Genomic DNA, 25,658 nt, shown 5'->3' on the forward strand with positions numbered 1-25,658 from the left:
ATATCCGTAAGAGGTTTTTGGGTTAGATCGCGTACACATATATAAATGTGTCGTTAAACTTGGCACCACCCGACGCAGTCAATAATGAAGGTTTGTCACGTAAATAAAACATACCAATTCTTTACTAGTTCAGCACACTGTTGTGTGTTGGAGAGTAAACCTACAACATTTACCATTACTGTATAATAATGGTCGCGAAAGCCTACGTGTTAAACCAAGGTTGTTATAGGTGGCTGCGGGGGCTGCACTACATGGTGGGGTCAGCAAAGGCCAGTGCAGCCAAATCCGTTGTTGTACCGAACTGCTATGCCCCACACCGCTCTCTGTCTTCACCAACCTGCCAGTGTGAAGAAGTACACTCAAGTAACCCCCCACTACCATGGCCCGCACAGCGTGGGGAGGCCCTCATCCAGCAGTGGATTGACACAAAGAGGCCGTGCGTGAGCGTGTGAAAGTTACGCCACCGCTGTGAAATTTCGCACAAGCGCCAGGAGTCACAACTTCCCCGGCCCGGGCGACGGGACATCGGGTCTAGGCCAGCTGCCACGCACCACCAATGCTGTGGACGGCTTTCACGCGTTCCATTTAAGAGAGCTATAACGTGGGTTGACGTGATCCATCACCTCTAAGCGCTCGGACACGATTACAGATTAAACTCGGTGCCGTGCGTGTACCGTACATGCATTGGGGGACGGGAACTCGCCTTTCTGCAAGTCCACTGGGCGTGAGGCCAGATATGGTGATAGGGTCGAGGGGTTCCTCGGTGCCGGAGATGGTGATGCCCAGGGGACCCCCGTAGCGCTTCAGTTCCACGGTGTAGCTGATCGCTCCTCCCTCATCGTCTGCGCAATGCACACTCACGCGTGTCACGAAGGAAAACTTTCGCAATAGCACACGCAACTTAATAGCTGCGAATGCCCCCACCCCCGCACCTCCCCCCCCCCCAGCTCCGACTCCTATGGGTAAAATGTTTCGCAAGTAATATGACGCTAAATTTCGATTTAAAGCTTTCGTGACTGCAGGGATTCATCTTCTTGGTTCTTTCGGTAAATTCACGTAGAATGGAAATAATCTGCATTTCCCATAAATATGCTAAATTCCTCTTGATATGCAAATTATTTTGTCAAGGCGCTCTTCCCCCTCCAACCCAGCTTAAATAGACACTCCAAGCCTGGGGTGTCTCATTCAGACTGTCTTCTCGACAGCCCTGTTCTTCACCTGAGGACGGCTGCTTGCGTTGTGGCCGAAACGTCGTGAGAATTATTTTATTATGTTTTATTTTTATTATTTCCATTCTATGTGACTTTACCGAAAGAACCAAGAAGATAATATGACGCTGTGTAAGGGATGCCCCTGGTCAAATCACCCGGAATGACAGCGGATCTCGTCACATCTCTGGAGCTAAGGCAGGGGCTGAGCCCTGAGAGGCGCTTGGATGGGAGGTTGCTGTGCACGCCAGGTTGTTATAGGGCGGCTGCGGAGATGCACTACGTGGTGGAGTCCCGCAGAGGGCAGTGCGGCTAAATCCGTTATTGTCACCGCATCGCGCGCTCTCAGATTCATAATAAAAGCACTCTCAGATGTGCTCCTACGAGCGTCTAGAACACTCTTCCTTCCGACATTAGGAAGCCACTAGAGCAATGCCCTTTTTTTCATTTTACTGCTTTATTTGTTTAGTTTGAGGTCCTTCCCGCACACCTCCGGCTGGCACGGTTGGCTACGTACGGTGTGACGGAAGTTCAACATACACGCGTACAACAAACATGCGTACAAACGTACTGGCTCCGTCGTCATCCTTGCGGATCTTCAGCTTCACCAGGTCCTCGCTCTGCCTCAGCACCTGCGCCGCGTCGGCCATCGACGCGTTCTCCAAGTGGACCTGGTCGATGGCGAGCAGTCGGTCCCCGGGTTCCAGCGTTCCGATCCTTATTTTCCCCGACGCGGACCCAGCAGCACACGCGCACAGCGGTTTACAATGAAAAGGGCTGTCGCGTTACTCAAATACCTGCAGCTGGAGAAACCCGTCGCCCTGCTCTGCGTTATTTTCGGTGGCCTGATCAAGAAATACGCCGCATCAACAAGGAAGACTAAATGTCACGTGTGTGTGCAAGGGCCCTTGAATGCATTCCAAGAAGTGTTTAGCGATGATAACGAACGCTAAGTTTCGGAGAGAGCACAATCTTTATTTATACTGGAGGAATCAAAATGAGCCATGAAGCTCTTGTTCACAGATGTGCAGTAGGAGCGGGTCAGAAAGTTACAACAGCAAAGAATACAAAAACATGATAGGAGTGCAGAGTAGAGGAACTGAATATGAGAGGAGATGGTTCGCCTTGGGGGGGAGGTGGGGAGGTTTTAAAGAACGGATTTGAAATACCCGTGCCTGTAGTCACATTCTATTCGGCTCTGGCAGGCAAAGGGTTTATTCACTACGGACCACGTGTGTCAGTGCTATAGCGGAGAGTATACTGTTTGCAGTAACATTCTGCATGTTTCGTATATGTATGTAAAAAAAAATGGTACTTGTTAGTTTGCATATTCCTTCCCGGCAATGTGTTCTGTAACTGCCGCTACTACCGACAGTCTTGGGCTGGTCATTCTTGTCAAAGAGCTCCACAGAAAAATGGGCCTCACCAGCCGAATTAACAAAGTGCGAGTCTCAGCATTGGATGTCTGCCGTGTTTGGGTTCGTGTCCAGGGAGGGCACTCTGAAGGCCGTAGACCGCCTGCCCACGGAGCTGTTAGCTCATTTCTCAGAAGCGACCTTGCCACAAATGATAGCTCAAGGAAGTGGCTAATCACGTGGAAATTTCTAGCAGCCAAATAATCTAAATAACGTTAGCATATTTTAAAATGTAGGGAAAGGCCGGAGAACACGGAGAAAAAAATCCACGCGACCACGGGGAGAGAACACACAAACTCCAAATATATAGGCGTCAGGGCACGGAATAGAACCCCCGACGACCTCCTGCATACCAGGCGAGGGAGACCACATCGTCACCGTGGGCGTGGCGTTATCCCGTCGCTGTGGGAGTCTGCGCACTCACCTGTGCGCCACGCTGCCCTTCCTGATGTCCGTGATGACCAGCGGCTCCCCGAAACTGCGTCGTGACGTAGCTGGAACGACGAGGTCGTCGGTTTACATGCGACAGCAGCGCACCCATCCGGAGCTCAAGATTGCCTCCCACGACGGAAACACGACGTTGGTTTCTCGTCGGGTTGACTTCGTCGCATTAACGAGCACAGGGCCGTGCTCAGCTCCTGTTCCCAACCTTGTGCCAGTGGTGAAAATCGCTCATTACTATGGCACGAGCGAGTCTATCCGTAGGACAACCGCTGTTGACAGGTCATTTGTACCGACCCCAGAATGATGGTGCCGAGTCATTGCACATCGAAGATTTGAAATCGCAACCTTCTGATTGCTAGCCGCTCACTTTACCGCTGAGCTGCCAAGCCAGCTATATATCTATCTATAAAGATGAAAGACAAAGATCCCCCGCATAGCCTAAACAGACTGTTGGGGCTAGTGCTGTTAGCGAGCAGCTTTGAAGGCCGGCACGGCACACGAGGGGGTGGGTGGCCAGCATCATGCCCGGCTGCCTTTATCTCCCCGGTGGCGATGTTTACACACCGCACCAGGTACTGATGTGAGGCTGAGTCGACCTAGGGAGAGGCCCAGGACTGGTTCAGAAATCGTCACCGGTGTTGGCCGTGAGCGGGAATCGAAATTGGGCCGCCGGGTTCGTAGCGCAGCGTGCTAACACATACATCGATATTAAATAAAATCAAATTTCGTGTAACATAAGCTGGCTCGGTCAAATTACTTTGAAAATATTGGCATTACAATCCAGCTGGATAAAACATTACATGGAAGGAAGGTAAACAAGCTAGGGACATAGAATCAGAGACACAGGACTCGATATTAACAGGAGAGAAATACCGATAGCAAAACCCACTCACAGCTGATCGTTATTCCAAGCTCCACACCCCTCTTCTTCGGGAGCTTCACGTGGAAGATGCCGCTACTGGGGACCACGGATTCTGTAAACACAAAGAAAAACAAACAAAGGAAAACACATTTGGAGTTCAACAGTGAATCGAGACAAGCACCATCTCTTGCATTTGGCTGGAAAAACAGATGCTTCTAAGTATACATCAAGGTTGGTTCCTGTTCCCCCCCTATCAATCAGAACGCGTCGGGTAACTTAGGCCTGGGGGATATTCTCGTACGGTTGTTTTTTTGTCACCCAACGTTCTGCTACGGGCCTTTGTTCTTGTATACAGCAAAAAAATCTCATGAAAAAAAAATCTATATATATAAAATCGCAAATCTGTCTGTCTGTCTGTGTGTGTGTCTGTCTGTCTGTGTGTCGCCGGACCATACGCAGTTTCATTGGACGAAATGTGAGGGATTTGCGAGACACGATTGGTCCGTTTGGTTTTCCACGGCGATTGCCCCTGGCAACGGGTAGCGACGCATTCGCTGCGGGGTGGACGCCATTTTTAATTCCCGTTAAAAATATGCGCACGCATTAACACGCGACTCTGAGGTAAATTCATCAAAGTTTCACGTCCTCTTCACTCCCCCCCTACCCCAATGTGTGCAATTACTATTATAGGGTCGGTTGATAATAAAATTATAGCGATTAGACAGTATTATTGTAGCGCGGGGGGGGGGGGGGGGTAACGGCCCCAGTACCCAGCCTCAGCCGGGTGGGCAATTTAGGCGAGGCCGGAGGCTCTGCACGGTACTAGGCCTCGACACCCCACCACACTATAGGCCGTACATATTACTGCACAGCGGCCGAGGAGATCGTGGCTGGGGGGGGGGGGGGGGGGCAGGGGTAGCAGCCCATCTGTGTATATATGTAAGGTTATTAAGAAATATATTTTTCACCCGGGCAACGCCGGGTACTTCTCCTAGTATATATATATAAAACACAAAAAATAGTTCAAGTTTAATCAGAGCAAACATTGCACAGATTCATATTGGAGGCTGAGATTTTGTAAACGCCTGATCACGCCGGATGTAATCTTCAGCGAAACATCAAACTACATTTTTTCGAAAAATTTTCCTTGCTTTTCAACATTATAGTTTGCTGAAAAAACTAATCAATTGGTATATTTGCCCACGTGACAACTTGATTTCACTGACTCTGTCTAATGGAAGAGGATTATAGTTTAAAACCTGATATTATATCTCAACGTAACCTAAAATAAACCAATCATTAATCACATTACACGTAATAAAAAATGAAGTATACATTCCGATTACGGGCAATTTGTGCATTTAGAACACGGCATTTATCAACAGCGGACAAGAAAGAACCCACGACATTACTCAACAGAGTAAGGCGATCACGTGCGGGCGTCACGGTCCAAACCTTTCCATTTAACAAATATATATACCCGCAAGTTAGTCGACTGGGGAAGACGCATTGCAACATGGCCCGCTATCGTGAAACCATCGCAGACCACGTCCCACGAAACACAGCACCAACCTTCGCGATGGCCTCGTGCTAAAAGAAAGAACGGCGGCGCTTAGTGCCACGCGCGTTGACAATTCAATCACGTCGGGGGGGGGGGGGGGGGGGGGGGAGAGTTGGCAGCGGCAGAGGGCCAGCTACCTGCGACGTCGAACTCTATCTCGACGGAGACTCGGCCGGCGAAGGCCGAGTCTCGGAGAAGCTGCGACGCTTCCTCCAGCGAGCCGTCCTCCGTGGAGATGCCGTTGATGGACAGGACGCGATCGCCCACCTGGAGGAGGCCGCACCTGCAGGCCCCGGTTCGCGATGCACGCACGCGCACACACAAAACGCACACGTGACGTCGCGCGGCCAAGCTCGCCGCTAAAAATTTAACCGGTAAAAACAAAGTTTTTCACTAAAAATCCTTTATATGCGTGGTGGCTAGAGTCCTCTCGTCCTCTGGCTTGAGATGGCTGCCACCTATGGGTCAGATGATTGCCTGCCACCATTAAGCAATTGGTAATTAAATATAAAAAAAAAATTCCTAAAAAGTGTCAAATTTTGGAAAAAAAATTTCACGAAAATAAATTGTCACGCACGAGTCTGTGTGCAAAATGTCAGCTCGATTGGATCACGGGAAGTGGGTTAAAAAACGACCGAAAGATTTGCACGGTCGTAAGCGCGCAAGCAAGCAAGCGAACTTAATATAAAGGATTTAAAAAGCCGTCATCGTGAGGCATGGTCGGATCCTGCTGCTGCACGTCGTCCACGCTGGCCGTCGAACAAAGACGGTCGCCGCGTCTGCGGCCGTCTGGAATGCTCTTCCTTCCGATATGAGCAAGCTATGCACTTCTAAATGTAATCTCTTTAGAACTGCTTTTTAAGTTAAGTTCATTGTCTTTCCCCCACACCTGCGATTAGCACGGTTGGCTATGTACGGTGGGAAATAAGTTCAACATACAGACACACTTACATACATACATACAGACATACATACATACAGACAGACATACAGACATACATACATACAGACATGCTGACGAAAATCAACACATGCCATGGAAGGCACAACTGAAGGCACAAGGTTAACTTGTATTAAGCAGGACATTTACATATCTTATTCTTTGGATCTTTCGGTAAAGTCACGTAGAACAAAAAAAATTAAGCGACTTTATCGAAAGACCCAAATAATATGAACTCCTGCAGTGACGAAAGCTTTAAGTCAAGACTTACATATCTTATTTACTTATTTCGGTAGCTTTTTGGGCTTACTCTGAATTCTGGCTTAGTCAAGTCCGGCTTGGATTGGTTTGAATGTATAAAAAAAATCCCACCATGCCCATTGTACAGCGAAGTGTGTGTGTGCATATGCTCAACCGGTAGCGCAGTGGTTCGCACACTGCACTACGAACCCGGCGGCCCGAGTTCGATTCCCGCTCATGACCAATAACAGGGGGCCAATATTTGAACCGGTTCTAAGTGCCACGGTGCGGTGTGTGAACCTCACCACTGGGCATGCATGGTGCTGGCCACCCAATGCTCTCTGTGTGCCGAGACAGCCTTAATGTGTGCTCCTTGACAACACAAGCCCCAACAGTCCATTAAGGCTACGTAGGGGAACCTTTGGCTGTTTTATTTGCTCGACTGTACCTCTCGGCCGGGCTGTCGGGCTCGATGAAGCCGACCAGGGGTGGGGAGCAAAGCAGCTCCGTGGAGAAGACGCCTCCCTGGAGTTGCAGGCCAAAGCCCGACATGGGGTCACCGAGTAGAACCACCTCCGTCGTGTCCGTGTGGACCACCTGCCCGTTGAGACCCAGCGTGCTCGATGCGATGGAGACTGCGGCGCGGGACAATGGGGAGAGCGTGCCGAGGTGGGCGAGCGAAAAGTCAGCGGCTTTGACGGACGACGGGAGCAACAGCCAAGGGGTGAGCGACGGGTTAAATTCTCCCAGGTGTTTTCAGGCAGTGCCGGGTTGCCATTCGGCACGATGTGCGACGTTCCCATCAATGTGCTGTTCACAGGGGCAGTTTGAGCAGAAGTTCCACCCAAAGAGTCCAGGTGCCTCGATCACCAGCAATCTATTGTTGCTGGCGGAAAGAAAAAAAACCTCTCTGCCAAGTGGTGAAGGGTTTCCAATGATATAAAAATTAACCCGTAAAAACAAAGTTTTAGACTATAAATCCTTTATTCCTTTATATGCGTGGCGGCTTGAGTCATCTCGTCCTCTGGCTTGAGATGGCTGCCACCTATGGGTCAGATGATTGCCTGCCACCATTAAGCAATTGGTAATTAAATATAAAAAAAAAATTCCTAAAAAGTGTCAAATTTTGGAAAAAATTTCATGAAAATAAATTGTCACGCACAACGAGTCTGTGTGCAAAATGTCAGCTCGATTGGATCACAGGAAGTGGGCTAAAAAAGGACCGAAAGATTTGCACGGTCGTAAGCGCGCAAGCAAGCAAGCAAGTGAACTTAATATAAAGGATTTAAAAAGGGTCCAATTGACGTATGCATGTGGAACCTCTCTCGCGCCGTACGTAGCCAACCATGCTAATTGGAGGTGCAGGGGAAGGACAACCAACGTTGCCTTCCCCAAAAAGTGATACCTATTTTATCGACCCCAAAGCGATGATGGCCACAGTCTACACCGTAGCCAGGATGTGAACTCGCAAAAACCTTCCCTTCGCGAGCCGCTCGCTCTATCGCCGGCCGAGCGATGGCGTGCACGCCGAAGGTTCGCCGTCGCGCGGAGCCACTCACGGGAGCTCTTGAAGTCTTTCTTCTTCATCCGGCTGCGAGCGAGGGTTCCCCGGGGGCTCATGGGCGGCGGGTAGAGCCCCCCCCGGGGGAGCGTGGCGACGTGCAGCGAGCTCAGGCTGCAAGTGTGGGCGCGCAGTGAGGTCGGGGAGAACGAGGCGGACACCAGTGCGGCTGTGCAGCGGACACGGGACGGAAAGAAACGTCTGCGCTCATTCGTAACGTTGCAATTCTATCAGGGTCCCCACCCGGTGTGAATAAGTCGCTCGCTTCGTATACTTATTTTGCCCGCTTTCAACAAAACTATAACTTTTTGGACAACGGGGGTTTTTGTTGGTTGCGTTTTTTTTCCACGCAAACTCCTCCAAAAAAAATTACGGGGGGGGAAAAGTTATCAGATCTAGCAGTCTCCCGACTATTATTCTCTCAATCTCTGTGGCTTCTCTACCCTCCTGCTATGAAGGAGGGGCCCATTGCCAATTGTACATATATATTCCTTTTAGGGCGGTGTTGTACATTCATGTGTTGAGTTTTTGCTATCTGTGGCTGTGCACCAGTGCCAACTCGGTATCGGAATTAAAATTAAGGTCAACAACGATCAGAAAAAAACTCTTGGAAGAAAACTAAAAGCACAAATCTCCTGGACTATTCAATATCACCCCATCCACAGGCCCTTGGTTGGTATGATACCTTAATTATTAATCAGTGTATTTACCAGAAAAGCCTCACTGAGTCTCAAGACGCTTGCAGGAAAATCCTGGCAAGTTTGCGCAGCAGGGAGCGATGTTGCTGCGTGTAATTCAAATGAAGAAATTTACAGATTTTTTTTGCAAGTTACAAAGTTAAGTGGGGGGTGGGGGGGGGGGGGTTAACCAAAAGAGGAAACCGGAAAAGCTGCTCCGAGGCACAAGTGTTACCACAGCGCCACCCTGCCACCCAATCTATGTTGAATCAGGGAGCTGCTACCTGTCGTGGTGACGTATTGTTATTATGAAACAAAATTTTCACGGAATTTTTAAATCTCGATTTGAAGCTTTCGTGACTGCAGGAATCCATACTCTTTGGTTCTTTCGGTAAAGTCACATAAGTATAAAATCAAATTAAATACCTACGTGGCTTTACCGAAAGAACCAAAGAGTAGGAATTTTAAAAGTGCACAAAAAACTATGGACAGGTGCAGGCTTGAGGCATTACGATAAGAGAAGAGAAACTTGTGGATTAGAGACCACACGCAGGTTAGAGACATCATCCAAACTTTTAAGTAATAATTTGGCTTGCACAGAACACACCAAGAGAAGGGATGGTGGTGGCCGATTGTCAAGAATAACAACAATGGAATGGGAATGCATGCAGATGTAAACAATACACGGTAGCAATAGCAGCATGAGAGCCTGAGGTTGTTGTTCCATGACAAGAGTTAAATGGCGCCACACAGAGCAGCCTAAGCAGGCAACGTGCTCATCACTGAGCCAGTGTGCACAGGATATTCAGAATGGACAGCGAGCGGCTGTGATCATGCACACACCACAACAGGCAAAGATGGAACAACGTGGACTCATTGAATCCGTTTTAGCAGAAGGGACGATTATACATGAAAAAATTACTGAATGAAACTGGAATGAACTACTGATGGCAATCAACGGTTCAATACAGGTAAAGAAAGTCAGTCGATCTCCGTGCACAAACAAGCCGCGGGGCGTGGCACCAGTGGCGTAGAGCGTGGTTGGCACCGCCCCTGGTGCACGGTGCAGTTGCACAGCCTGCGCACCAGAGGTCGCAAACGGGTTTTGATTCCTTACCCGTACCCGGCCGCACCAGGGTCGCAAACGGGTACCCGTACCCGGCCGTACCCGGCCGTACCCGTACCTTAACCGTACCAGGCCGGGTACGAGTAGGGTACGGGTATCGGGTACCTGATTGCGACCTCTGGGATGAAGCCATGTTGCAGGCGTGGGTGGGTTGATTCTAGGAACTTGAATTGTGAGAAGAGTCAAGACGTCGGGAAATGAGTGACAAACAGTTACTCACCAGTGACTCACGGTCTACCCGTATCCGTACCCGGCCGCACCAGGGTCGCAAATGGGTACCCGGCCGGGTACGGGTAGCCGGGTATCGACCTCTGCTGCGCACACCCAACAACTACGCCACTGGATACTCGCACACACGTCAAACAAATAGCCCATAGGCCCAGATCAAATATTATCCTTGCTGGGATCACCTGACATGACCAACTCGCGTTGCGCCAACATCTTTAAATCGCCAAAAATAGTGAATTATGAAACGACCTTATTTAATAAGCGTGTCATCACAAACGTTCAGTAGCCAAATACAGACTTGTTTTCATTAAATATTTTACACCTATAATGGCACCGAAGTTTGCTCTGGTCCATGGACTATTAGTCAAGTGAGGTTTATTTGCCGAACCAGGTGAGAACTCAATAGAGCCGCGATGGTTTCATTTGCACGATTGACCTGGATCGGCGAAGTGACAAAAGCCAGACAACACCAAGTCAAATAAAGTGCAGGCAATTTTACGGTGGTCCTGACGGGGAGGAATCGGCGGGCGTCTTGCAGAAGAATGGAGAACCGCAGGCCAGGGAGGAGAGAAAGAGCCCACAGGAGCTTCACACAAAGCCAGGGTCTTACCCCTACTCACCGTGGCCACTGCCAGAGACAGGAGACAGCAACAGGTGAAAGAATGACGGAAAAAAATATCCTTACAACACCTTGCCTCAATGTACTTTTTAAGCAATCACATATTGCATGTTCATGTTAAAGACTCACTGTTGAGCTGTGTAATGGTCATGACAGTGGATTTAAACCCGTGGGTCGTACCCCCCTCTAAAGGAGGGGGGGAGGTGGGTGGCTTTCAGCAATAGTGCAGGCTGTGACGTGGATATCGTGCAGGAGAAATTTTGAATGCGCGCAGGGAAATGTCAACGCCTCACTGCGGCGACACAGCGCACTAAAACACACGGACAAATGCCTTCCTAAATACCACATCGACTAGCGGCATCGACATGCCTCTTCTGACACGGCCACCTGTTGGGCTTCTGCTCCGTACCGTGATCAGAGCCCCTGATGGAAACGCGAGTCTGGTGGACCGGCAGAATTTCCAACTTAACGCTCTCCGAGGTGTTCGCCAGAAGCTGGTGGGCCTCCTGTAACCACGCAAAATGACAAAGCAAGCCGGCACACGAGTCCATCAGGAGAGCCTTCACTTGTTTCAATGATTAAACACGCAGCAAAAGAGATATGTGCCACTGAAACACAAAAAGGCACATGTGAGCCAACACCCAGGTGTCTGCGTTTCAACGTACGCGTGCCCATCGCGCTGGTACAGAATTGAGCTCTGGGTACAAAGAGACCTGGCGTTACCAGATCAAATGAATTGTGCATTTTGGTATTTGTGCCATTCAGTATTGCACATGGCTACAATGAAGGCGCTGTGTTTCCCAGTGGAGTACGGTCTGCGGTAGTTTTACATTTGGGGGGCGGGGGACGGTGGACAATGTTGTTATGTGGCTTCATCCAATTTGGTAATTTTTATTTCATTTCATGTATTAGGTATAGCCCTGTGAGTCATTCGGCTCTTGAATCGGGTGCAACAAACAAAAAAAACTAAAACATGAACAAGAAAACATCTTAAATTGCAAGTCAATTTCAATTATGGCATATTTCTGGACCACGACGCCAGCACACACACGACCTACTTTTATCTTTAAGATCCACCGTGAAGCGGACATACGGTGCGCATTTTTACGTTTACATTTTTGTACATTTAATACACGCGCAGTATTACACCAGGGATCCCTGGAGGCTCGAACCGTGAACCTCCGCAACAAAGCGGCAGGCGCTGCTGGCCCCTCGTCCACGACGCCACCCTGACAGGGGATCGGCGCGGCCGCCGGGAGGAAGCCATCGCGTGTTGCTCTCACCTGGAACGTGCAGTGCTCCATGCCCGTGCCGTCGATGGACAGGAGCTGGTCGCCCACATGCAGCGCTCCGCACCTGCAACGCGGGGACCCATCAAATAGTCTGGCTATGGGCTCCGTCTGATGTTATGTAGCACGTGGAGATAAATCTAATTGCTGAACAACGCAACGTCCAATCTCGATAAGACGTCGGGGGAGAGCTACGCGGCGCAAACATGAAAAGCTACCCAAGTGGGTGTCTGATAATAGACATTTTTTTTAGTACTAAAAGCACAAGACGCATTCTCTAGGCACTGAAAGACTCACGCTGAACTAAGGCAGTAGTTAAGAAGAGTAAAATAGTTCATTAAACGCGAGTCAAAGTGTCTTCACCTTTTTACACTCGCACAATCCAAGTCCTTTGGAAGCATCGGTCAGTGGTACGCAGGAGATGGCAGCACAAGAAATAAGTTAAAGAGATATCCCAATAATCGTCTTAATGTTAAATTTAATATCGTATCAGTCAATATTATACCGCAAGCTTCGCGATAACCCTACATCTGAATAACTGGTACTGGCTTTTTTACAGGCTGTGTTACTCACCTACCTGAGACTCTGCGTCACTCACCTACCTGAGACTCTGCGTCACTCACCTACCTCAGACTCTGTCATTCACCTACCTCAGACTCTGTCACTCACCTACCTCAGACTCCGTGTCACTCACCTACCTAAGACTCCGTGTCACTCACCTACCTGAGATCCTCTGTCACTCACCTACCTGAGACTCTGTGTCACTCACCTACCTGAGGTTCTGTGTCACTCACCTACCTGAGACTCTGCGTCACTCACCTACCTCAGACTCTGTCATTCACCTACCTCAGACTCTGTCACTCACCTACCTCAGACTCCGTGTCACTCACCTACCTAAGACTCCGTGTCACTCACCTACCTGAGGTTCTGTGTCACTCACCTACCTCAGATTCTGTGTCACTCACCTTCCTCAGATTCTGTCACTCACCTACCTGAGGTTCTGTGTCACTCACCTACCTGAGACTCTGTCACTCACCTACCTGAGACTCTGTGTCACTCACCTACCTCAGATTATGTCACTCACCTACCTGAGGTTCTGTGTCACTCACCTACCTGAGACTCTGTCACTCACCTTCCTCAGATTCTGTGTCACTCACCTACCTGGGACTCTGTGTGTCACTCACCTACCTGAGACTGTGTGTCACTCACCTACCTGAGGTTCTGTGTCACTCACCTACCTCAGATTCTGTGTCACTCAGCTTCCTCAGATTCTGTGTGTCACTCACCTACCTCAGATTCTGTGTGTCACTCACCTAACCGCAAGGCTGGCTGTGCGCCACTCACCTCTCCGCGATGCTGGCTGCACGGATGCGGTCGATGACGATGGATTGCTTGCCGTGGCTCAGGGTCGAGGTGAGCATCAGGCCCAGGCTGGCACCCGGCGTCTTGGCCACCTCCACCAGCAGAGGCCCCGACGCGTTCATCACAGATTCTTCCCAGCACACGTTGTAGCACGCGCGAGAAGCACGCGCGAGAAGCACGCGCGAGAAGCACACGCAATCAGCGCAGGGCATCGGCATGGGGAACTAGCATGGTGGAGGAGCTAGCATGACAGGGGCTCCTATGAGCAGTGGTATCAAAGTGGTTGATGGCGTTGGTGGCAGTGGCCTCATTTAATGTGTTAGCCATGTTTTTTGCGGTGAAGAAGGTGACAGTCGTGCCGGTTGTCATGGGAGACGTTGATGATGATGATGGTGTAGGTATGTATGTTGAACCTCTTTTTCACTGTACGTAGCCAACCGTGCTAATAGGAGGTGTGGGTGGGTGGTGGTGGGTGGTGGTGGGTGGTGGTGGGTGGTGGCGTCGTAGAAGACAATTACGTTAGTGGTGGTGGTGGTGGTGGCAGTGGTGGCGATAGCTGTAGTGGTAATTATTCTGTGTCGGCAATTAAATTGACAGTCGCTGTGGTCACGATAAACTACAAACTAACAAACGATAAACAAAGTTTATTTTACCAGGTAAGGCCCAGTGAGTTATATAGCTCTTTTGCATAAGTGACATGGCCAGTGGCTTATCATGTGGACATGTATAGCAGCTAAATACTCTAAATGCACATCGATTCTAAATATGGAAGGGAAAAACTGGAGGACCCGAAGAAAGAAAAAAAACCACGCAACCACAGGGAGAACATGAAAACTCCGAATATACAGCCGTCACAGGGTCAGGGTCGAACCCACGATCTCCTGTATACCAGGCGAGGTAGTTAACATCTCGCCACCGTGGCGCCCACACTCACCCATGATGGAGACGTCATACTCTATCTGCACGAGGGCCTCCTGTCCGCTTTGCTTCAACACAGCGGTGGCCTCGGCGTGAGTGAGCCCGTGCAGCCGGATTCCATCCACAGTGAGCAGGCGATCTCCGGCCTTCAGAGTGCCCTCCCTGGACACGAACCCAAACACGGCAGACATCCAACACTGAGACTCGCACTTTGTTAATTCGGCTGGTGAGGCCCATTTTTCTATGCAGCTCTTTGACAAGAATGACCAGCCCGAGACTTTCGATTTAAAGCTTTCTGAACTGCAGGGATTCATCTTCTTGGTTCTTTCGGTAAAGTCACGTAGAAGGGAAAAAAAAAAAATAGACAGACGCTGTCTTTCCGACAGACCTGTTCTTCACCTGAGGACGGCTGCTTGCGTTGTGGCCGAAACGTCGTGAGAATTATTTTATTATGTTTTATTTTTATTATTTTATTATTTCCCTTCTACGTGACTTTACCAAAAGAACCAAGAAGATCAGCCCAAGACTGTCGGCAGTAGCGTAAGTTGCAGCACACATTGCCGGGAGGGAATATGCGAACGAACAAGTACCATTTTTTTTATATACATATACGAAACATGCAGAATGTTACTGCAAACAGTATACTCTCCGCTACAGCACTGACACACATGGTCCGTAGTGAATAAACCCTTTGCCTGCCAGAGCCGAATCGAATGTGACTACAGGCAACGGGCGCGCTGTGGTATTTCAAATCTGTTCTTTAAAACCTCCCCACCCCCCCCCCCCCCCCCAAGGCAAACCTTTTCCTCTCATATTCAGTTCCTATACTCTGCACTCCTATCATGTTTTTGTATTCTTTGCTGTTGCAACGTTCTGACCCGCCCCCTACTGGACATCTGTAAATAAGAGCTTTGTAGGCTCATCGGCTTCAAGAATAAATAAAGATTCTGATTCTGATTTGTATGCAAAATGAACGGCGCATTTTACAGCTCTCTCCCGTTGCAACCTTCGGAGCCTACGAGACCGCTGGAGAGAAAGAGTGGTCAGGTATTCTTCCTCCCGCTTCTCTACCAAAAACCATGGTTGTCAACGTTCTGACCGTTAAAACACCCACGGACACCGGAGTTTTTTTTTTCTCGCAAGAACACACATCGTGCAAACGGAAACGCGATCGACGCCGGCAATTATCACCGCCAACAACGGGAAACTGCCGCTCTGTTTTCTACTCTAAACAAGGGAGGAAAAGTCATTAATTCGTGCGCTCCCCGGTCTTCCCAAGTAATTAATTAGCACCATGGAAATGTGTCAGGGGCAAAGAGGTTTGCATATCTTGCAAGTATGTACTGTAATCCTGTTTTTGTCTATTTTACATCTCCAACTTTTATCAATTTGGCCAGTTTTACAAAAGGCCAATTTACCTACTAGCAACATGCTAAAGTATTGTTGTTATTGGATCATCTTTAGGAGAGTTAAAGTGCAAAGCGACGCCCATAAGCGTTTTCAACCTTAGTCGGAAGTTGTTTAAAATTTAGTCGCCGAAATCTGGACAAATCTGATCACTGCTCTCCATAGTGGGCACCTGGGACAGTAACTTCCACTCCGACCTCAGACAGAGGTCACATGATTACCCCAGGTTGTGCGCTCTGTAGACCAATCATCGTTCGTCAAACACTTTCCATTGGTGAGATAAGACTATTGTCACTGTGAAATGTAATGCTCATCATCATCATCAGAACCGCAGAGTCGATGCGTGCCCTATGGCGCTGGCGGCGCTGTAGGTCGTGTTAAGTTCCCAGCCCCGGTGACTCGGCGAATTTGTTGCACCCATGTGTCCCTAGGCCGGCCAACAATTTAACAGCTGCCTATTGCATGTATGTTGAACTTCTTTCGCACCGCAGGGTAGCCAACCGTTCCAATCGGAGGTGCTGGGAGAAAGACGACAAACTAAACACGAAAAGATATATTCTTGGTTCTTTCGGTAAAGTCACGTAGAAGGGAAATAATAAATAATACTATAAAACAATTAAATTCTCACGATGTTTCGACTGCAACACAAGCAATCATCATCAGGTGTGAAATCCACAGCAAGAAAATTGTAAGAAAATTTTTATTTTATTATTTTATTATTTCCCTTCTACGTGACTTTACCGAAAGAACCAAGAATATGAATCCCTGCAGTCATGAAAGCTTTAAATCAAAACGAAAAGACATGCTCAAGAAATTAGTTTTCAATCTGCCATTAACTTCAGGGTCGTGACCTTCACGTACCTGTCAGCGGGCCCTCCGGGTCGTACGTGCGTCACCACTACAGGCCTGGACTTGCTTCTGTCAGCATGTGCGCCCCCTCACCACGAAAAACAAATTCACCAAGATTAGCACCAACAGACACCCGGCACCTAGCTCAAGCAATGATGTGAATGAGACATTTTGCGCCAACGTATTGTTTTGTTCTAAGTCAAATTAAAATTTTCCCAGTGACCACTGGGGTTAAAAAAAAGAGTGGTTTCCACCAAGTAATGAAGCAGACGACTATAGTTGTGGAATGCTATATTTTGAAACACTCAATAATACAATTTTCAAACATCCCAAATCAGGATCCTGCCAAACAAAGTCCTAAGACTCAGTGATGCTTTCGCACATAAAAACTGTTTCATTATTCTAATCATTACTGTTAAAAAGCACTGCATGTTTCTGTAGCCATGCTGTGCTTTGTTGTCCTTCGCCCGCACCTCCTATTACCACGGTTGGCTACGTACGGTGCGAAAGAAGTTCAACATACATCCATGCAAAATTCAACATGCATATATTTGAGAATTTTTTAATATTCTTAAGACACAAAACTAAGCGACAGCAAAAATTGCAAAATAAAAGTGCGAATACTGCTGGATGAAGGCCTCCCCGCGTGGTCTGTTGGCTATGATGGTTGTTTGACTATCCATCAAAACCATGTGGGTTGGTAGAAGGGGGAGAAGGGGGTGCAAGACCGGTTCGGATATCACCCGCTAACTCAGGTTGACAAGTTCGTAGTGCAATGCGATGCTAAGCGCTGTGCCACATAGAATTGTGAAAAACTCCCAAACATGCCACGTTTACGAGGTGGGCAGCAAATGGCAGTCCAGCAAGCAGATGTGTGAAGCCATCTGTGTGGAATTTCAGGGTAATACCCTCAGACGCCCGGGTTCTTATCCGAGTGCTCCAGTTTCCTCCTACACGAAGGCAAACATTTATTCAAAGGGAATTGGTCAAACATCCCAAATCCAACACTCACGAAAGATATCCTTGGAACCCAACGAGGCTTTCTTTGGTTAAGTGCAGTACGGGTGGGTACAGCACAACGAGTCGAACGTCAGTTCGCGTGTGGTGGGCTAAAGTGTGAGCATGCCGACCTCCTCCGATACGATTGGTCAACGCGGCAGAAGAGACCAAACACCCTCGAGAGGGGGGCTTTCTAAAGCTCCGCTATAGAGGGGGGCCTTCCACCAGCAGTGGCATCAACAAAGAAATTGCAGGGCTGCACCTTTACCCTTGTGTTTTATTTCTCACCTCTGCAAACGAAGCCGAAGCTGTTCCCCTCTTTGTTCAAGGTTATTTCGATCAGCTTGGGGATCACTGCAGTGCTGTCCACAGCTGCACATCAAATAGCACGCACGCGATAAACACGGAGACATCAACAAAAATCACAGTCCAATAAATCGAACATCACTCCTTGACCAGTGCAGGACACAGTTAACGCTTCATTCCCTGATAATTGTTTTTTTTTTTTAAAGGTGTCAGTTTTGTTGCCAGATAAAAGGGTAAAAAACAATTATCATATTTTGCTACTGGCAAAGAAGGTTCCAATGGTGCTTCATTCCCTGTTGACAGATTAACCGTGCTTGTGTAACAACATTAACTTTTTTTTTTACACGAGTGAGCACTTGTTCTATTATTTAGTCGTTCCCCAATGGGTGAGAGTCAGCGATTCAGTGGGGACGTGACCGCAAAGGAATCTGGGCAAGTAAAACCGATTGCTTTAAGAAACGATAAAAGCAGACTAGGCGTTTTCTAAGCCTTCACCCCGAATTTACTCAGCGCCAGGTCTGGAAGCTTTCCACAGGGAAGGGGGGGGGTGGGGGGGCAGTCGTCCTGAAATTTCTAATTTTATAAAAAGTAACCTACATTGAAAATTAAACATTCAATGCATTTTCTATGATTAATATCAATACAATTCCAATTTCAGGGTCTCAAGGGTGGGGAGGGGTGATCACCACCATCCCCAACTGCCCCCTCCCCATCCCACTCACCACCCTCCCCCCCACCAGATCCACAACTTCTTCGTCTTTCGTACGGCCGATGTAGATGCTCCAGTAAAATAAAAATTACTAAAATTACTTGCGTAATTTTACTGGAGCAGTTACACCTGATGACGGAGGCTTGTGTTGCTTCCGAAACGTCGTGATTTAATTTAGTTATTCTCATTTATTATGACTTTATTATTATTATTTTTTTTACCCACGTGACTTTACCGAAAGAACCTAAGAGTATGAATCCTTGCGGTCACGAAAGCTTCAAATCTGGAAGTTACCATATCGACACAGGCCGCTGCGGCCCGAATCTTGCGGCTGCTCCGAGTGCGCGACGACGCCACTCACCGACTGGCGGCAGCTCGTACTCGACGTCCAGCGCCACGCGGTCGCCCACGTTCTTCAGGAGACTCACGATCTCCTCGTGCCGCAGCCGCTGCAGGTTGATGCCGTTCACGGAGCGGATGTAATCCCCCACGTTCAGCTGGTCGCTCCTACGCGCAAACGAAAAACCGCACGGGCCGACGGCGACGGCCGCAGTTCGCCATCAACGGTTCGACAGTGACGCAGCGCTGCTCGTGCCAGGCTAGGTTGCACCTCGAAGCTATCACCTGAACTGTATCAGGAGTCTCGCTGCTCAGGAGGGTCTCGGGACAGATCCAGGTGCTACGGTTTGTCCGACTGAGATCAACTGCGCTCCCCACTATGCCGACTTGTTGTTGTGTTTAAGCCACCCGGCGCCCTGCTTTGTTGAAGTTAGCGTTGCTCCATCAGCCTCCGTTTATTGCTGGACTGCCTCCAACTGCCCAGTAGTGTCCTTCACGGGCCTCCTCCACAGATTCATTACATTCCACGCGCCCCGCACGCGCACACAGGCATGCACTCGCACGTGTATACGCCCATGCAGCGGCGCAGATCCAACCGTCGCAAGCATTTCTCAATAGTGCGCACTCGCATACCACTTAAAGACACAAGTGTGGTCGTCCAGGGTTGGGCCAGGCCACACGTTGACCATCTCCTCTCTCAAGCTTTAGCCACCTCTCACTACTGGGGGGAGTGGGCATCTTCAGGAGTTGAAGGGAGTTTGTCTCACCGGGCCTCCACTCTTTATTATATGTCCGATATTTACGATGTCGTTAATCCACTGCGAGTGTCTCTCTGCAGAAGTTCGTGAAACTGCTGGCACCCCCACCCCGCCCCTCGACAAAGCCTTGGAGCCACAGCCTCGCCGTCTACTCTGTCAACATCATCATCATCGCCAGGAATGATCTATCCACTACTGGATGAAGGCCTCACTCGAGAGTACATCCCAAACTAAACTAAAACTATGTTTATTTTAACAGGTAAGGCCCACTGAGCTGTGTAGCCAATATTCAGAAGCGACCTGGCCTTGCCCCCTTTGACCTGGCCGCAAATGATAGCTCAACGAAGTGGCTTATCATGTGGACATTTATAGCAGCCAAATACTCTAAGCGACAACAAATCAAGCGAGGAGATGAAGCGATTGAATCGGCTCGTGTGCAGGTGCTAGGTGGATTGTTACGTCGCAGGATCGTGAGAGATGGCAACGGCTTGGGGAGGCCATCATCCAGCAGTGAATTCATCAAGACTGGTGATGATGATGATGATGGCAGCGATAGATGACGTACATGGAGCACTCACCGGATGGCAATTCCTCCAGGTCGCAGGCTGGAGATCCGAGGCCGCCCTTCTTTGTCAACCCCTCCGGACACCGTGATGCCCAGGGTGGAGCCTTCCTTCTTGATGAGCTCCACCAGGGTGGAACCCAGATGTTCGTCTGAGACAGGGGCACACAGTCAGATGATGATCGCCTCGTTAGGCGTTGACAAAGCCGAGCAGCAGCAGCGTGGTGCTGCTTGTTGCCGAGGCTCGTAGTTCAGCCTCCAGCAGCTGCCTCTGTCAATACCACACAAGTGTAATAACGAATCAATTTGCGCCGGTCACAGCGGACGTAAAAAAAAACACCCCGTGACATAATTCGTAACATGGTGGGGGCCACGTGTGCCGGCGTCACGATCCAAATTTCAGAAATTAGTCGCAAACAACCTAACTGGGTAAGACCACAAAGCAACTTGGGGTCACGGCTGTTTTCAAAAGCCGAATGGCTCACAGGGCTATACCTAATAAATGAACTTGAACTTGAAACAACTCCAGACCACCTCCCGTCTGTGCAAACAAAACACCCGCTCTCGCGATAGCCTTGTCCGCAATGCTCCAGAGCGGCACTACGTAGACGGTGCGGGGGTTCTGCAGAGGATGCACAGCGCGCGTCGTCGCGCTAACGTACCGGAGATGCCGTGCCTCTGTGGGGCCGCTGGGCCATCCCTGGCGAGGGCCGTCGAGCCCGCTACCCGACCCCCACCTTCCTCGAGCACGGCGTCATCTGCGACACGGGGACAAAGCGGCACCGGGTAAATTTCAACGTGCAGTCGTTGCCACAGGAGCAGCAGCAGGAGCATCATCATCAGCAAGTACGTGACAGGGGAGCAACCCAGAAGAATGATTCTTCCACTTGCGTTCACTATCAAGGGTCTGTTTTTCGTGGCCACTTCCATACAATTCAGTCGACCTTCTCGCTCCACCTTCCGGCCGTCGTAAACGCCAGTCGGCAAACAACGTGCAGGGAACGTCTGTTGGTCGGGTGGCTCCCTAGTCACGTGCAGTAGGGGTGGGCTACAGCAGCGTGTCAAAACGCCCAGAGCCACTTACCAGTCTGCAGAGGTCGCAACCGGGTAACCGATACCCGTACCCTACCCGATACCCGGCTACCCGTACCCGGCCGGGTACGGGTAGCCGTTTGCGACCCTGGTGCGGCCGGGTACGGGTAGGCCGTGAGTCACTGGTGAGTAACCGTTTGTCACTCATTTCGGGTAGGGTACGGGTAAGGAATGGGTACTTGTACCCAGCCGAGTACGGGTACCCATTTGCGACCCTGGTGCGGCCGGGTACGGGTACGGGTAAGGAATCAAAACCCGTTTGCCACCTCTGCCAGTCTGTGTGTGCCTATTAAAGCGTTTGATTTATCTCGAGGTTCTAAGCCCAGGGTATCGTTAACTGTATCTTCCTCGATGGGGGACATAATAAATATCGCGTGTGCTGGTAAGCCAATGTGACGTCACCTTTAAATAAAATATCGCAGTTCAGAATATTTATTTCAAAATATTTATTTCAGAATCAGATTATGTATTTATACTGGAGGAATCCGATGAGCTATAAAGTTCTTTTTCACAGATGTCCAGGCCCAAAATGCCAGGCAACCCAGCAATAAACAACACGGTTCAAGATGTAATAGATAAGAGATGTTTCTTTATTTGAGACGCGGTATAGAATCTTGGGAAAACAAACAATGGGAGGGCATTCCAAAGTCAAGCAGTGCAAGGGAAGAAGCAGATCGAGAAGTGATGTGACCTGCAGTGTGACGGCTGAACAGTGTGGATGAGAAAAAGAAGTCAGTATGGTAGACCGAGTCCTCAACACGAATAGAGGAATCAACGAGTGAACTTCACAGGAACAGTAAGGGCACGGTAGTAGCAACAGAAGAGCCATCAGGAGAAAACCGACGACGGGCAATCAAGAGGCTAGAGTGAATCAGAAAGTTCTGGATCATCAATCGCCCTGACTGCTTGATTCTCCCAAAGTAGAGTGAGGTAAGTGTTACGTGATGTCCAAACATCGTAGTATCACGTTTACAGGTTATATGATGTCACATGACATCACGGTGACATCATACCCATAATACACGATCATCACCAAGCCATCACCATGTTACACGGTCCTGCTATGCAACAATCCATCAAGCGCCACTCCTACGTACGAGCATATTTCGTCGCTCCATATCCACGGTGGATGTCCGACCGGGCGCGTTGCCTCCTATCGCTGCCACTCTGTCGTTTGTCCCAACGAACCGGCCTGCCACCCCCTCTTCCAGCGTCGCGTGCCCTGCCCAAGCCCACGTACTTCTATTCAACAGTCAATGCAAAGTTTTACCTTTTTCCACACTTTCATTTAACTCACTCTGTCTGTTGTCATTGTCGTTATTGTCATTGTCGTTGTTGTATCCTCAATCTTGTAACTCAGATTTAACCCACTTCCCAATGTGGTATCGACTGCAAACTTGGTATACTTATGTCATACTGATGCCAATACTATATTCTATCATAAAAAATAAAAAAAATATTTTTTTAAACATTCTTTTTTATATGCTATGTTTCGGCTTGGGTCTAATTGTCCACGGTCAACTGACGTTATGGCAAGCCTTGGGGCCACTTCCTAGAGTCGTGGAGTTCTGCCATTACTAGCACATTTCATAAAAGCGTGTTATTAAAAATATATTTTAAAATATTACTTTTGTTAATGTATTAATCCGCGCGTTTCCTATTTCTGTCTTTCAATTTAATGTCAATGATGGTGACACAGTTTCAGAGCAAGCAATTATCTTAAAGACCTCGTTCCCCTTCCCAACTGGGTGAGCGAATCCGTGGACACCACAGCTCGGTTTGCTCACGCAGTGTTGGTGGCAATGGCAGCGACGATCCTTCTCTCTGCCTGTGCTGCAAAAACCAGGGCCAATCCAGGCAGCCCTTTACGTTTCATTTGAAGCATGCAAGGATGTCTTTATTAAGCAATGTCTCTCACGGGGGAAAAAAAAAAGCCCTCGCGACAAGGCACAACCGCAAAAACAAAGTGTGATAAGATCAAACGCACAGTTTTTTGGTTTTACGCAAAGATCCATTTTCACGCGGTACATTCCTGCAATATGACTGCCACAAAAAGGCATTTTGTGCTCGTACTACATCGCTCACATGAGTAGACCATTGTGTGGGGAGTTCGAAAGCCAGATGAGAGGCGGCGGCGGGGGGGGGGGAGAAAGAAAAAACAATCTGTTCTGAAAGCCAAGTGCTGTGAAGTATTTTTTTTAAATCCTAAACGGCCCGATTCCCATCATTGATGTAACGGGTAGAACCATGGCACGTTGGCAATTTCTCCCTGTTGTCGTTTGATGAAGGAGACATCGGCGCAGATTTTTTTCATCAAAAGACGTAAGACGAAGTCGAACATTCGCTGACGATGTGGATTGGTTCATGCCAAACGTCGTGATTTTTATTTTATTTTTATTTACCTTTTATTAATTTTTTTACCTACGTGACTTTACCGAAAAAACCTAAGAATATCATGCCAATGAGTTGAGCAACTTGCTCTTTTGACAAAATATATTCAATGGTGACCGTCAGCGTCGTGCCCTGCGCTTTTGGCGCCGATTTCAGAGCAGCGTCCAGTTTGCAACCGTCGATGATTGCATGGAGTCTATCATGCGCAGTGTCATATTAGAACGCAAAACTAATTTGTAGCGTCCTAAATGCATTTATTTATTCCACAGAATAGAAAAGGGTGCAAGTATTTATTTATCCTCTTCATGAGTTGGGAAACTTATCAACTTTCACTCATCCTTACTCTTTGGTTCTTTCGGTAAAGTCACATGGGTATAAAATAAAATAAATCACGACGTTTCGGGCGCAACACAAGCATCACCTGATGACGGATGCTGGTGTTGCGCCCGAAACGTCGCGATTCATTTTATTTTCTACCTACGGGACTTTACCGAAAGAACCAAAGAGTATGGATTCCCGCAGTCACGAAAGCTTCAAATTTAGATTGATTTTCATTCATCCTATCAGTCTTCCAAGGCGTTTTAAAAAAATCTAATAAACGTATCTTCTTCAAATGAAGAAGTTAATTGGAAGCGTAGTAACCACTCAGTGAATTATCCTCGTGAAGCCAAGCTCAAGACAAACGAATTATTTGTGAAAGAAAAGTCACGGGAGAAAGATCACATGACAGCCTGCCTGTGCGACTGATTACATTTATTTTTTTGCACATTGCCTTCAAACAACACTCCTTTCAAAAGGAATTGACCAAACATCGCCTTGAAAGACTTCTCTGAGAATGCGAGAGTCACAATGCACTTTTCCCAGAAGGCCATTCGTTACGTTTGTAGTTCAAACACACACACTGTTCCGATATTACGCATTTAAACTGCTGCAAATACTGCTGACAAAACAGCTAAAGCACGTTGCCTTCATTTATTTGTTTGGTAATGGAGCTATCCATTTACTGCATTGCTGTAATAAATTATATTTTATTGCTTTTATTGAGACTATTCTGGTCTCTTCACATCTCACCTGGTTATACAAAATTAACTTAAAACTTAACTTATCATCTTTGGTTCTTTCGGTAAAGTCACGTAGAAAGAAAATAAATTAAATAATAGAGTACGACGTTTCGGTTGCAATACAAGCAACCGTCATCAGGTAGAAATACATTTGAGAGAGAGACAAAACACAGACACGGAGACACAGACAGACACACAAGCAGAGAGAGACACACAGAGACACAGAGAGACACACAGAGACACAACATAAACACAACACAGACACACAACACAGAGAGAGACAATGCAGAGGCACACAGAGAGACACACAGAGACAGACACACAGAGAAAGACACACAGAGAGAGACACACAGAGAAAGACACACAACACAGACACACAGAGAGAGACACACACAGAAACACACAGTGAGAGTCAACACAGAGACACACAGAGAGACACACAACACAGACACACAGACAGACACACAAGCAGAGAGAGACAACACAGAGACACACAGAGACCCAAAATAAACTTTGGACTTAACTTATCGACACACGTTTGCCCCAATTAAAACAAATCGGACGAAAAGGAACATTTGTCGACAGGCGAAATCTGCACGGATCGTCCCAAATGGGCTCTCTCGCCTCGTCACGAAAAAATGTTTTCCCTTCGTTCATTTCCTTCCCCCGCAGAGAAAAACAGACTTCAACAGCACAAGTCCGCAAAAAGGCAGCGCGCCCACACGTCGTTTCGGC

At 48.4% G+C, this 25,658-nt stretch overlaps 1 protein-coding gene across 4 annotated transcripts in view; it reads right to left on the reverse strand.

The window, feature by feature from the left end:
- Positions 1-25,658, reverse strand: part of LOC133356642 (glutamate receptor-interacting protein 1-like) — a 48,286-nt gene that overhangs the window by 11,479 nt on the left and 11,149 nt on the right. For 3 of the 4 annotated variants that reach the window (XM_061574269.1, XM_061574267.1, XM_061574266.1), the window contains exons 2-18: positions 21,042-21,137; positions 20,396-20,531; positions 19,082-19,227; positions 17,994-18,077; positions 16,719-16,794; positions 14,467-14,612; positions 13,515-13,662; positions 12,165-12,237; positions 11,291-11,387; positions 10,762-10,890; positions 8,230-8,400; positions 7,119-7,305; positions 5,628-5,773; positions 3,961-4,041; positions 3,048-3,117; positions 1,780-1,925; positions 704-842 (exon numbers count right to left, since the gene is read on the reverse strand). In XM_061574269.1, coding sequence (XP_061430253.1) covers positions 704-842; positions 1,780-1,925; positions 3,048-3,117; positions 3,961-4,041; positions 5,628-5,773; positions 7,119-7,305; positions 8,230-8,400; positions 10,762-10,890; positions 11,291-11,387; positions 12,165-12,237; positions 13,515-13,662; positions 14,467-14,612; positions 16,719-16,794; positions 17,994-18,077; positions 19,082-19,227; positions 20,396-20,531; positions 21,042-21,137 — 2,071 coding nt within the window. The remainder of the gene's footprint in view (positions 1-703; positions 843-1,779; positions 1,926-3,047; positions 3,118-3,960; positions 4,042-5,627; positions 5,774-7,118; positions 7,306-8,229; positions 8,401-10,761; positions 10,891-11,290; positions 11,388-12,164; positions 12,238-13,514; positions 13,663-14,466; positions 14,613-16,718; positions 16,795-17,993; positions 18,078-19,081; positions 19,228-20,395; positions 20,532-21,041; positions 21,138-25,658) is intronic. The other variant, XM_061574268.1, reaches the window with a different exon arrangement.

The sequence above is a fragment of the Lethenteron reissneri genome, chromosome 55 (genome assembly GCF_015708825.2).
Source record: "Lethenteron reissneri isolate LAM-NWPU_2019-01 chromosome 55, ASM1570882v1, whole genome shotgun sequence".
Classification (NCBI taxonomy): domain Eukaryota; kingdom Metazoa; phylum Chordata; class Hyperoartia; order Petromyzontiformes; family Petromyzontidae; genus Lethenteron; species Lethenteron reissneri.